Genomic DNA, 11,969 nt, shown 5'->3' with positions numbered 1-11,969 from the left:
ACTCAGAATGCTTAATATGGCTGAAAAAATACATTATGATGTTCCCCCTGACATTGCTGTTGTTATCATTGTCCTGATGAGTTCAGGATGAAAAGCTTCGACAATTATTTTCAGCAATGCTCACGTCTGTGCTACCAAACAATCAATCCTCAATACAGAAAAAGTACAGGAGTTATTTTCCGGACATGATTAGAAGTTGATGACTAATGGTAAATAAGTAAATTATCCTAAAGGTCAGATTTGGTGTTCCAGGCACCTGGACTAATGGTAACAAAACCAACTAAATACAAAAGCCAAATGGAAAAGAACACCAGAAAGCGCCAGGAGCGCCCTGGCGAATCTGAACGCACCGGACAAGGCTTTATGCACAAACGAAGTTTTTGTACTTTTGTCCTGAGCACCCCTCAGTGTTATATGCCCGCTACTGCATTTACGCGGTGTGTGTCACTCCTTTAACACAATATTAAATATTTGCTCAGCATTTTTGTCGCAATATATTTAATTTGGAAACTGGAATAAATGCTCTAAACATATCATAACGTTGTGCTCAGAATGTATTCGATGTAAGATGGAGCAGAGGAAACCTCCCCAGTGCTGCCGGAACAGGCGCCAGGGTGTGGCGACTAGGGGATTTTCACAGTAACGTCATTGCAGTGTTAATGTAAGTCTGCTTGTGACAATAAAGATTATTATTATCTCTTGCTTGTCAATCATTTGGATTTATTTCAAATCAGAAAAATCTGCTGATCGGTTCATAAAGTCCAGCTTTTCCGCCTCAGTCCGCTATTCTCTTTGCCACATTGCGGCAGTGTTTTTGCACGAGGCTCCCTCTGGTTGCTGTCATTGTGTCTCTCAGTCCGCAGTAATACACCGCGCTGTCAGACAGCCTCAGCTCCCGGATGGTGAAATTCCCCTCACTTTTCGAAGTGTTTATTGATGCAGAAAATCGAGACTCCACACCCACTGTTCTGGAAGTAGCTCCATAGTTATGAACGTAGATCAGTAATGTGGGAGCTTTATTCAGGTCCTGACGGTACAGCTGTAAATAATATGAAGCAGTTGTGGTCGAATAGCTGTAATTAATGGTCACTGAGTCTCCTTCATATTGTGTCACTGCAAGCGGCTCCTGAGAGACCGAGTCTTCACCTCTAACCCCTGAAAACATTTAGAAATAGAGACTTTATTTTTTAATTATCACGATTGTTTCAAGCTAAGGAAATAGATTGCAAACGGAGGGGAGATACATTTAAATGACGATTTCTATGTCGATATCACGAGCAAAGTGAAAATTGTGCAACTTCGGAACTTACCAGTTAAGAGGACTGCAGCTGCGAGGGATGTGTAAAAGGTAACAGTCGACATGTTCACAGAGCTGGTGGTGGATTTAAACAGAGTGAGTTCAAGCTGAATTGTTTCAGATACAACTTGACAAGATGTTGAATCATATTCCACCTCGCTACTGATTGGTTCATTACTGACAGAGTCTAAAGGCGACACCCAATCAGCCTTGAGCTCCTGTGCCCTACATTTCATCAGAACAAAGAGCATGGAATCAGATGAAACTGTTCTCAGAACAATGAATTGAACGGAATAGCTTCAGAGAATAAGAAATAGGAGCCAGAGTGGACCATTGGCTCCTTCACTCGGGCCTGGTCTGTCATTCAGTAAGATCCTGGCTGATCTACCTCACATCCACCCTCCTGCACTATCCACAACTAACTTCTTTGCCTTAATATCCGCAGATCTTTGGAACCCTTCTTGAAGAAACTCAGCGACTGAACAACTACGTTCTCTGTGCTACAGACTAATAATAAAACGAGCATTAAATCAAATGTTGGTTCTTTATCGGGGCTAATCTTTGAGATGGGGCACGGATTGGTAACAGTTCATGTTGTTCTGATCACAGAACCATAACATTTACAGAGCTGCTCGGAGTTCAGTAAATCGGAAAAACAAACATTCAGCACCACAGAAAGAGATCATTCGGGCAAGCTTTCATTTATAATATTGCTTTATTAATATTAGCAGTTCACAATCCTACTGACAGATCTGATTCAGTGAAGAGGAGGTGAGAGTGCCTTACCGGTTTTTGTACGGGTTGACTGTGCCTCTGTAACAGTGTGGGGCTCAGAGCACAGAGATACACGGCGGAGTCAGAGACATGGACGCCGGTGATATTTAATGGAACGGTTTTCTTGTCTTTGTCCAAATCAGCAGAAAATCGGTCAGAAAACTCTGGTGACTTATCGCCCTGTTCCTTGCTGAACATTTTCAGTAAATATCTCGGAGCTTTCCCGGGATACTGGATGTACCAGAAGAGAGTTGGCGAGGGGTACTGTGCTTTGTAACTGCAGTTCAATATTGCTGTCTCGCCTTCCTGAACCGTTAACTCAGGCGGCTCCTGGGAAACTGAATCTTGGCTTTTGGTTCCTGTAACAACATCGAGAATGTGTCAGAAATCTCGGAGTAAATATAACTATGATACACAGACTTAGGATTTGAGCTCAGACTCACCGGGCAGCAAGACCATTATTATCAGTAAAGCACACGGGGAGCACATGGTTCCTGATTGGACAGTAAACAGTGACACTGTTTCAAATATGTTGCTGCTTCTAATCTCGTATCACAGAGTAAACTCTGATCAGAGGCAGGCTTCACTTGTTGGGAAATTGAGGGGCGTTCCTCCGTGCTACGATTGGCTCGTCTCGCAGCTTTTACGTCAGCTGTGGACCAGCCTCTGTTAGTTGAGGACGAAACACAGCTAAGTCTGTCCAATCAGATTCCAGCCCTGGTTGTGTTTTTCAGTTTTGTTCCCTTTTTCTGTCTCATATTATCCGTCATTTTGGCCTTTTCTGGGTGTAACTCGCTTTTCTTCGAATTAATGTTTGTCTATTTGTTTCGATAGATCTTTATCTCGAATCAAGGCGAAAGGTGAAAGGAATAATTTGAATTCAGCCTAATGCACAAGAATTAACGAGTGCCATCCAGAGCATGGGCATCGTTAATAGTTACTGTTTTGAGGAGACCAGGGATAAATAGACAACCAACTCCACACCGAGATGCGGTTCCACTAGGGTTACCTTTGTAAAGTACTGATTTCAGTCATTATTTTTACGACAGGATCTTTACAATGTGATAACTCTGACTGTGCCATTAGCTCACATTTCAAAGATGTCCACTGACAAATAGGCACCAGACCCAGAACGTTTGAAAGTACAGCTTTATGACGTCGTTCGCCAATTCACCAACCCTGCACATCTTTGGGTTGTGGGAGTGAGACCCACGCAAAGACGGGGAAAATGTGCAAACTCCACACAGCCAGTGACCCGCGGCCGGATTGAACCCAGGTCCTCAATGCCATGCGACAGCAGTGCTAACCACTGCGCTACCGCGCCACCCTGTGTTTATACTGAGTTAATACAATTTGCTATTTTCTGCAAGATTATGTGGAATCTCCCATCTAGGCACCACATAGATATTACCGATCGTGAATTATATTTTGGCCCATGAGTCCTAATATGTTAATCCGGTTTGATGAGCATTACAACTATTCACTGTGCCACAGCGCCGCCAGTATTACCAGAAACATTTCTAACCGAGTCTCTCTCAGTGAGTTGGACTGGACTGAGTCAGAGATTGGAAGGAGAGAGCGAACCCGGGCTCTGTCAGCTCAGTGCAGTGCGGGGGTGGTGGAGGGGGAGGTCTACTGTGATCTCACTCACCTCCCATCCCACCGGCTTGGCCGATACCATCAAGTGAGTTTGTGACGCCCGTGTCTGAATTTGGCGCCCTCTGCTGTCGGATTCTGTTTACTTCGTGTCAGAATTCGGCTGTTGAGTGCATTCAGAGTTTACTGCAATGCATACCAGGGCGGCAAACCGAGCCAGAAATCTACATATCAGCTGTTTAGACTCTGTTGTTGTTACTGTTGGTGTTTTTAATGAGAAAATGATGCTTAATTTGTGCAAATGACAGTTGGAGTTCTCTGTTTAGCCCTGGGACGACGAAGTCGAAAGAATGCCAAGAATTTGGAGGACAGGCGGAGGTTATAAATCAGAATGATAACAGGGCTGAACAGACTAGTTTTGTTTATTTTGATCATAACGAAGCTACAAAAGCGAGTAAACGGATGCTCTCAGAATTTTGTTTTTATCAGAGACTAGATTATACAGAATTGTTTTAATTAGCTGAAAGTTCAATGTCCCAGAAAGAAGATAGGGGTAGGTGAATGATATTTCATGTTGTGGTTGTTTGTGGAAGATTAATAAAGACGACTTTGAATGGATCAGTAAAAGGATGCCCAGAATTAACGTTAGGGAGGCTAGCAGCCGCACCGAGGCACGGGCGGGACTCGAAACCGCGATTTTTGTTTTATAACACCAACTCTTTTTCTCTTGGCCACCGCACCGAGTGCAAGCGAATAGTATTAATTGTACTGTGATTTGATACCATTTGGCGTCTGGCGCCGAAGTTGACGAGGGAAGAAGAATCAATAGAACATGTCAACGGGGAGAAACTTGAGAACGGAAAACAACACGGGGTTGCAATGCAGGATAAAAAGGGCAATAGAAAAACCTCTTTCAAATAGGCGTCTATAGTGTCAGTTGAATCTGGCCCCTGCCGACACAATATTGTTCTCAGTGAGGTGAGCAGTGAGCAGGTGCAGGATGGTCAAAGGCGGCTGGATGCACAACTGTCGCTATTTCCGCTTCATCACTTGTGACTGCAGCTGATAATCGCCGCACACATTTTCAGCTTTGGGTCTGCGGTGTCCCCGGTCACAGTTTCCGTTTGTTGGTCTCACTCCAACATCATTGTGATACTCTAGACTCTTTTGTCTGGTTGGATCAGCGGTGCAGTGGGACCTGAATCTGGATTTCTGCTCTGACAGATAATTACCTGCCCTGAAGAGCGATTGATTCAGGAACTACCGCGGGGAAACGCCTCTCGGTCTCCTCATTATGATCTCGCTACTCAGTATTTTCTTCACGGCAAAACCCCCATTTTCCACTCAGTGTGTAACCAGATAATATTGTTCATTAACTAATAATGGGTAGCATTGTAGCATTGTGGGTGGGCAGCACGGTAGCATTGTGGTTAGCACAATTGCTTCACAGCTCCAGGGTCCCAGGTCCGATTCCCGGCTTGGGTCACTGTCTGTGCGGAGTCTGCATGTTCTCCCCGTGTGTGCGTGGGTTTCCTCCGGGTGCTCCGATTCCTCCCACAGTGCAAAGATGTGCAGGTTAGGTGCATTGGCCGTGCTAAATTGTCCTTAGTGTCCAAAATTGCCCTTAGTGTTGGGTGGGGTAACTGGGTAATGAGAATAGGCTGGAGGTGTGGGTTTGGGTCGGGTGCTCTTTCCAAGAGCCGGTGCAGATTCGATGGTCCGGATGGCCTCCTTCAGCACTGTAAATTCTGTGATATGATCTGTGATAATCATGATGCTGCGGGTGACCGTTATGTTGGTCGACATGACGCTGATTCTGAATTTTGAAAATTATTATAATTTTCTGTTCGTTTCTGTCAGACTGAAGCCACCGAGATCCAGTGGAACACTTGGACGCTGAAATGAGGGTTGAAGAGGATATTAACGCCACACATCAATAGAATCGATCCTGACGATCCTGGTAGACAGTCAGCATCCGGGCAGCCTGCACGGTCCATGTTCCATCTGATCGGAGAGAATCTGAGCAGCAGAAAAGGAAGAAATGATCTCAATATGACACACATATAGAGAAATACCAGCACACAATATAAATATCCCTATATATGTCTGTGCCGACAGTCACATTATAGCAGAAAGACAGTGGATCCCAGAAATAAACACACACCGAGAGGGGAAGGGGGAGGTTCGGAGGGGGGGGGGTGATATTCATCTCTCAAGGTGGATTCGGGAGGACGGTCAGAAAGGCCATAGTCATTTATAATGATTATGTGAAAATGGAGCAAGACAGGATATGTGGATCTTTGGGGTTTTTTTCTGAGCGAGCTTCGGGCACCTATGAAACTCTTCCCCATAGACCGCTGAGGTAGGTTCATTGAAGATTTAAAGGCAGATGTGGGTGGATTCCCATTAAAAAGGGAATCAGAGGTTATCCGGGGCAGGTGAAATGTGAATCTGAGGTCATGTTTATATTACGAACTTATTGAATGTTGGAGGAAGCTTGAGGGGCTGAATAACCAACTGCTGCTCAAAATCCGTTTGTTAGTGGGTCTGTGAAGCGGTATCACAATCTCTGGGGCCGCTGTCAGTTATCGAGGGAGACACAGCATCGTTGAGCTGTCGCAGCACAGCGCCATGCAGGATATTACAGTGATAGAGGTAACTCCATGCCGCAGTGGGCGCACTGTACTTGTTATCAGAACAGGATCACAATTCTGTGCATCTCAGCAGTGACGGCCAATCCTCTGTTTTCCAGCGAACGAAAGAGAACGCCGATAATATTCGTCCCCTGAGGCAGTGCAGAAAATATCTGGAAGGACCGGGCGTGGAATTTTATGAGTAGGGGAGTTATCAGAGGCCCATGAATCTTACAGCACTCACCACGGACAGCACCACTCGCTCACTTCCTAGTTGAAACACGGCCCTTGTCTGGGCGGCAGCATACCGTGGGCAGCACGGTAGCATTGTGGATAGCACAATTGTTTCACAGCTCCAGGGCCCCAGGTTTGATTCCGGCTTGGGTCACTGTCTGTGCGGAGTCTGCACATCCTACCCGCGTGTGCGTGGGTTTCCTCCGGGTGCTCCGGTTTCCTCCCACAGTCCAAAGATGTGCAGGTTAGGTGGATTGGCCATGATAAATTACCCTTATTGTCCAAAATTGCCCTTAGCGTTGGGTGGGGTTACTGGGTTATGGGGATAGGGTGGAGGTGTTGACCATGGGTGGGGTGCTCTTTCCAAGAGCCGGTGCAGCCTCGATGGGCCGAATGGCCTCCTTCTGCACTGTAAGTTCTATGATAATCTATGATAACAGAAGCAGGAAGGGTCAACATATATTTGATTTATTTTTGATCGGAAACTCGGTGTTCTACTGAAGACTACTGGGGACTGAGACTCAGTAGCCTTAGGCCCACCTAGGTTAATGGCCCTGGAAGATTTTATTATCCCCACATCTGAGAGTTTGCATTACTTCTGCTCGGAAGTGGATATTCCAAGCTTAAATTTACTGTGAATGGCGGCATGCACATTAATCTCACGAATCCCAAACGGCTCCTCTATAACCTGTACAAGGATTGAGACAGCAATGTCATTGGTGGATAAATAGACCTGAGTGCTTTTCTGAATCGAGATCAAACCACCCCCCGGGACAAGGGCAGGAACGCAAATTTATTGGAATCGTAAATACTCTCTGAGGTTTTTGTCCGTGGTTGTAGCTGCTTTGTGACATTGCGCTCATTGCACAGTAATAGACCGCCCCGTCCTCCACACTGAGCGCGTTTATATTGAGATGACCATTCTTTTTACACTTCTTGGCAGCGGCCAGATATCGTCCTGAGGTCTCCTCTTTCTTCATCGCCAATAAGTTGATGATGATCAATTTCCGCGGCTGTGCAGGTTTTTGCTGATACCAAGCGGTACATAGTCGGGTCTGTATATTCGCAATCGAAGCCCACTGAACCCCCTTCTGATGCGGATATTGTCACCGGTGACTGAGTTACTGGATCTGCGCACAGTCCACCTGCGAAAGTATGAAATATCAAGAGTTACTCACACTTTGCGAGAATCAGTGAGCTGGTCGGTTAATGGGAGCCACCGGTATTGTCAGTAGCACATTAAGAGCTATTTGCCTTCACTTCACCATCTCGCACAGTGAAACTGTTGAAGGGTCAACATTGTGTTTAATTCCTGGTCCCGGTTCCATTCACCGCTGCCCGCCCTGATGTCATGAATTGGAGCATAAAGGAGCTGTCGGCTCATTGGATCAATACTGGAACAAAGACCCAATGAACTAATTGGGTAAAAGCTGATGATGGTGACTCTGTCAGGAGGAACCAATCGGCAAAGATACCAGGTGTAATTCAACACGAACCCATCTCATGACAAATACAATTTCAGGTTCAAATCCGCTGCCAGCTCTCTGCAAACATGTTAGCTGTTGCTTTTTATTCATTCCTCACAACTGCAGCTCTCTTAACTGGGAAGTTTACAAACTCCAAAATCTCCTTCGTGCAGGCAATGTGTTCTGTGTTAACCCTGTTTTCTCTTTATTTCTGCCAGCCGTTAGTGGTTTACACTCAGCCTCACACGAACCGGTTTCCACGACACATTTTGAAGGAGACTCTACGATAATTAATTTCAGCTATTCGACACTGCTGATTCGCATAATTTACAGCTGTATCGCCAGGGCCCGGGATATAACCCCCATATTTTTGATCGACATCCCGAAATACGGAGATGTTTACAGAGCAGAGAGCATGTGTTTTTCAGCATCTCTCGACACTTCGAGAAGGGAGGGGAATTTCACCATCCGGGAGCTGCGGCTGTCTGAAACCGCGGTGTATTACTGCGGACTGAGAGACACAGTGACAGCAACCAGAGGGAGCCTCGTACAAAATCACTGCCGCTGTGTGGCAGAGTGAATGGAATAGTGGACTGTGAGGGCAGGCATCGCTAATACCAGAAATGAGCAGAAGGACTGGAGAATGGAGCCACAAGACATGGCCCAGCCGTTCTGAACAGAGGTGTTAGATGTCAGATTTGATTCACTCAATAATGAGCCATTGAGTGGAAACATTTAAGGCCTATTTGACAAACTGACATTTTAACATATGTTAAATTGGAAATTTCTCCTGCTCATTGTCATTGTAATTTCCCGCTCTGTTTGATACGACCCGGCACGGTCGCACAGTGGGTAGCACTGTTGCTTATCCAGGGTCCCAGGCTTGATTCCCGGCTTGGGTCACTATCTGTGTGGAGTCTGAACGTTCTCCCCGTGTCTACATGGGTTTCCTTCAGGTGCTCCTGTTTCCTCCCACAAATCCCGAAAGACGTGCTCTTCGGTAATTTGGACATTCTGAATTCTCCCTCAGGATACCCGAAATGTGGGGACTAGGGTCTTTTCACAGTAACTTCATTGCAGTGTTAATGTAAGCCTACTTGTGACAATAAAGATTATTGTTATAAATACAAAAGAAAATCTGAGAACGCAATTCCGTTAATCCCCGCCTCAAATTCAGTCTTTATAGTGATTTAAATGCTCGGAACACCTTCATATACATTCACCCCTTGTATTTTCTTTCATCAAGGCGGGTTCCTTCAGGTGACCGAAGGTAAAAATGCCCCCACATCAATTAAGGGTCGAACTGTCTGTGTTTCTCGTCTGGCTCTGATCAGCAGAATACACTGTAACTTCCCGTTAATAAACATGTGTGGTGAAATAGGTGACATCAGACCAATCAGATCCAGCTATCCCAGCTCTTCCGATCATTCATTCCATGGGTTGTGACATCAGAGCAGCCCCAGCCAATGCTCTCAGCTTTAACTTGTTGGGTATTCTGCAGGTTTCTGAGACAGAATTAGTCCCTGGAATCCAGGACCTGCAGCAATGCGGATCCCCGTTCTCGTTGTGATCTGGGTGGCATTCATTGTTGGTACGACGCTTAAAACTTTTTTAAAAACTTAACTCCTGGACCAATACATTTGGAAAGCAGTACACCCGTGTTAATCAAGTATCGGACCTCCCTGGGAGCACACGAGTCTATGTCCTAGTATCTTCCTTCCAGGAGTACATGTTGGCAAAACACAAAGCATACGCGAGTTAGAGTGACGGTACCGGAATTGGACGATGATGTCTATCATTAAGAAATGTAAATGTTGTGGTTCTTTTCTGTACTAACGTGAAGTCAACCTTGATGTCTTTACAATGATCTGATGGGAGTGTGGAGAGGATAATTCCACAGGTTCCAAATCTCGCTGCCTGAAATCTAAGCAGCACCTAATTCTCTAACTGGGAAATCAGGAGTAACCTCTTTAGAAAGAAAGCCGGTAGAATGTGGCTCAAATTAACACAAGGAAGAGCTGAGGAGCGGAATAAAGACACATTTCAAGGGAAACTAAATAAACAGATAAGGGAGAAAGGGACGGAGGGATTTGCTGATACAATGAGATGAGGAGAGATGGAGGATTCTCCTTGGGATTGTAAACACTGACATGAGGCAATTGGGCAGAATGAGCTTTCTCGTGCTCTAAATTCTATCTATTTTTATGTGACACCGACGGAAGTTTCACCTTCAGTTCAGTTCAGTTGAATTTTTAGCTAATGTTTTCCGCTTTCTATAACCGTGTGTTGCAGGTCTGAGCGATGGAGATTCTGTTACTCAGCGGGAATCCTCACTCACACACACAGAGGGAGAAGATGTCACTCTAACCTGCACCTATACCGACGATGCGTATTATCTATTCTGGTACCGTCAGTACCCAGGCAGGGAGCCCGAGCTTGCGGCCCGGAGGCACACGGACGGCCGTTCTGAATTGAAGGCGGGTTTCGCTCAGGATCGGTTTTCTGATATAGTCCAGCAGTCAGAGAAGTTGTACCGATTGACCATCTCGGAGCTGCGGTTGTCTGACACCGCGGTCTATTCTTGTGCACAGAGTCTCACAGTGATGGGAACGAGGGAAAGCCTCGTACAAAAACTGCCGCAGGTTCTGGGTCACAGCTGCTGCCTGGTGAGAGCTGTTTATAACAGCGACTCAGACACTGACACCTGAATGCATTCCCGTGAGCACAGATCCAGAGTACAATCCATATAAACACCGTCTAACATCGTTCACATCGAAGACAGATTCAGTCCAATTATTGCATTTACAGAGAGCAGAATTAGTTGATGCTGATAGAAGGATATCTGAGAACTCGTCGCAACCATTGGGAAAGTAAACTGTGCAGGTGGCCGGGATCTATTTATATCCCTGACCGCTATTCAGGAAATCTCTGAGGGACTTGGCATTTTAGATTTGAAGTGTCGGTCTATAGTGCAAACCAATAGGCACCGGGTGAGGAGAATATTAATAATTATAATAAACCGATTAAACACCTCTGAATGTTGACGTCACTGATACATATTAAAACTGAGAACCCGTAATATTGCTGACAAAATACATCATGTTGTTTCCCCTGATATTGCTGTTCTTACCATTGTCCTGATGAGTACAAGATGAAAAACTTCGACAATTATTTTAGCAATACTCAGGTCTGTGCTACCAAACGATCAATCCTTAATGTAGAAAAAGTGCAGAGATTATTTTCCGGAAATGATTAGAAACTGATGAACAATGATTCGTACGTAAATTATCCTTCAGAACAGCTTTGGCGTGTTCTAGGCATTGGGGCTGATGGTAACTAAACCAACTGAGGACAACAACCAAATGGAAAGGAACATCAGAGAGTTTTCCATAAACACCAGAAGCGCTCTGGGAAATCTGAACACGTCGGGTAAGGCTTTCTGCACAAAATCTTTGTACTTTTGACCTGAGCACCCTCCGTGTTATATACCGCTGCTACATTTACCTGTTGTGCGAAAGATTGGTTCACATTGAAGGTAAGTAAGTGATTTTACTCATTTTTTCTTGTATTACCTTTTCAAATTGTGTGTGTCTGTGGGGGGTGGGGTGGGGGACTGAAGTGACATCGCAGAAAACCTGTGACCTGAGTGGCTGGTTGGGAATCTACACTGAATATAAACAATTAGGCATTAGTAACTAATGAGACATAATTACTTAATTATACTTTAATTATAATTTAAGCCAGAGATCGGAGAGTACTATATTTAGTTTTCACATTTATAGTAGAAATCTAGTGCTAGGAAACAGATAGTTAACAGTAACTTTTTAAATTTAAAAAAAACTTTTAACTTTAATTTACTAATTAATTGACGCAATGTCAGTTAGAGGGGTGCAGTGCTCTGACTGTGAGATGTGGCAGGTCCGGGAGGCTTCCAGCGTCCCGGATGGCTTCACCTGCAGAAAGTGCACC

The 11,969-nt window shown here is 45.1% G+C and overlaps 1 gene segment (V, D, J or C); it reads right to left on the bottom strand.

Moving 5' to 3' along the window:
* Positions 1-671: 671 nt before the first annotated feature.
* Positions 672-7,514, bottom strand: LOC140417880 (T cell receptor alpha variable 17-like). The segment is given in 5 exon segments: positions 672-1,155; positions 1,311-1,372; positions 2,084-2,430; positions 7,168-7,222; positions 7,347-7,514. Coding segments are annotated over 5 exon segments (639 nt in total).
* Between the last annotated feature and the right edge of the window lie 4,455 nt (positions 7,515-11,969).

Source organism: Scyliorhinus torazame, chromosome 5, assembly GCF_047496885.1.
Source record: "Scyliorhinus torazame isolate Kashiwa2021f chromosome 5, sScyTor2.1, whole genome shotgun sequence".
NCBI classification, from domain to species: Eukaryota; Metazoa; Chordata; class Chondrichthyes; order Carcharhiniformes; family Scyliorhinidae; genus Scyliorhinus; species Scyliorhinus torazame.
This window is presented reverse-complemented; position numbering and strand designations above follow the sequence as displayed.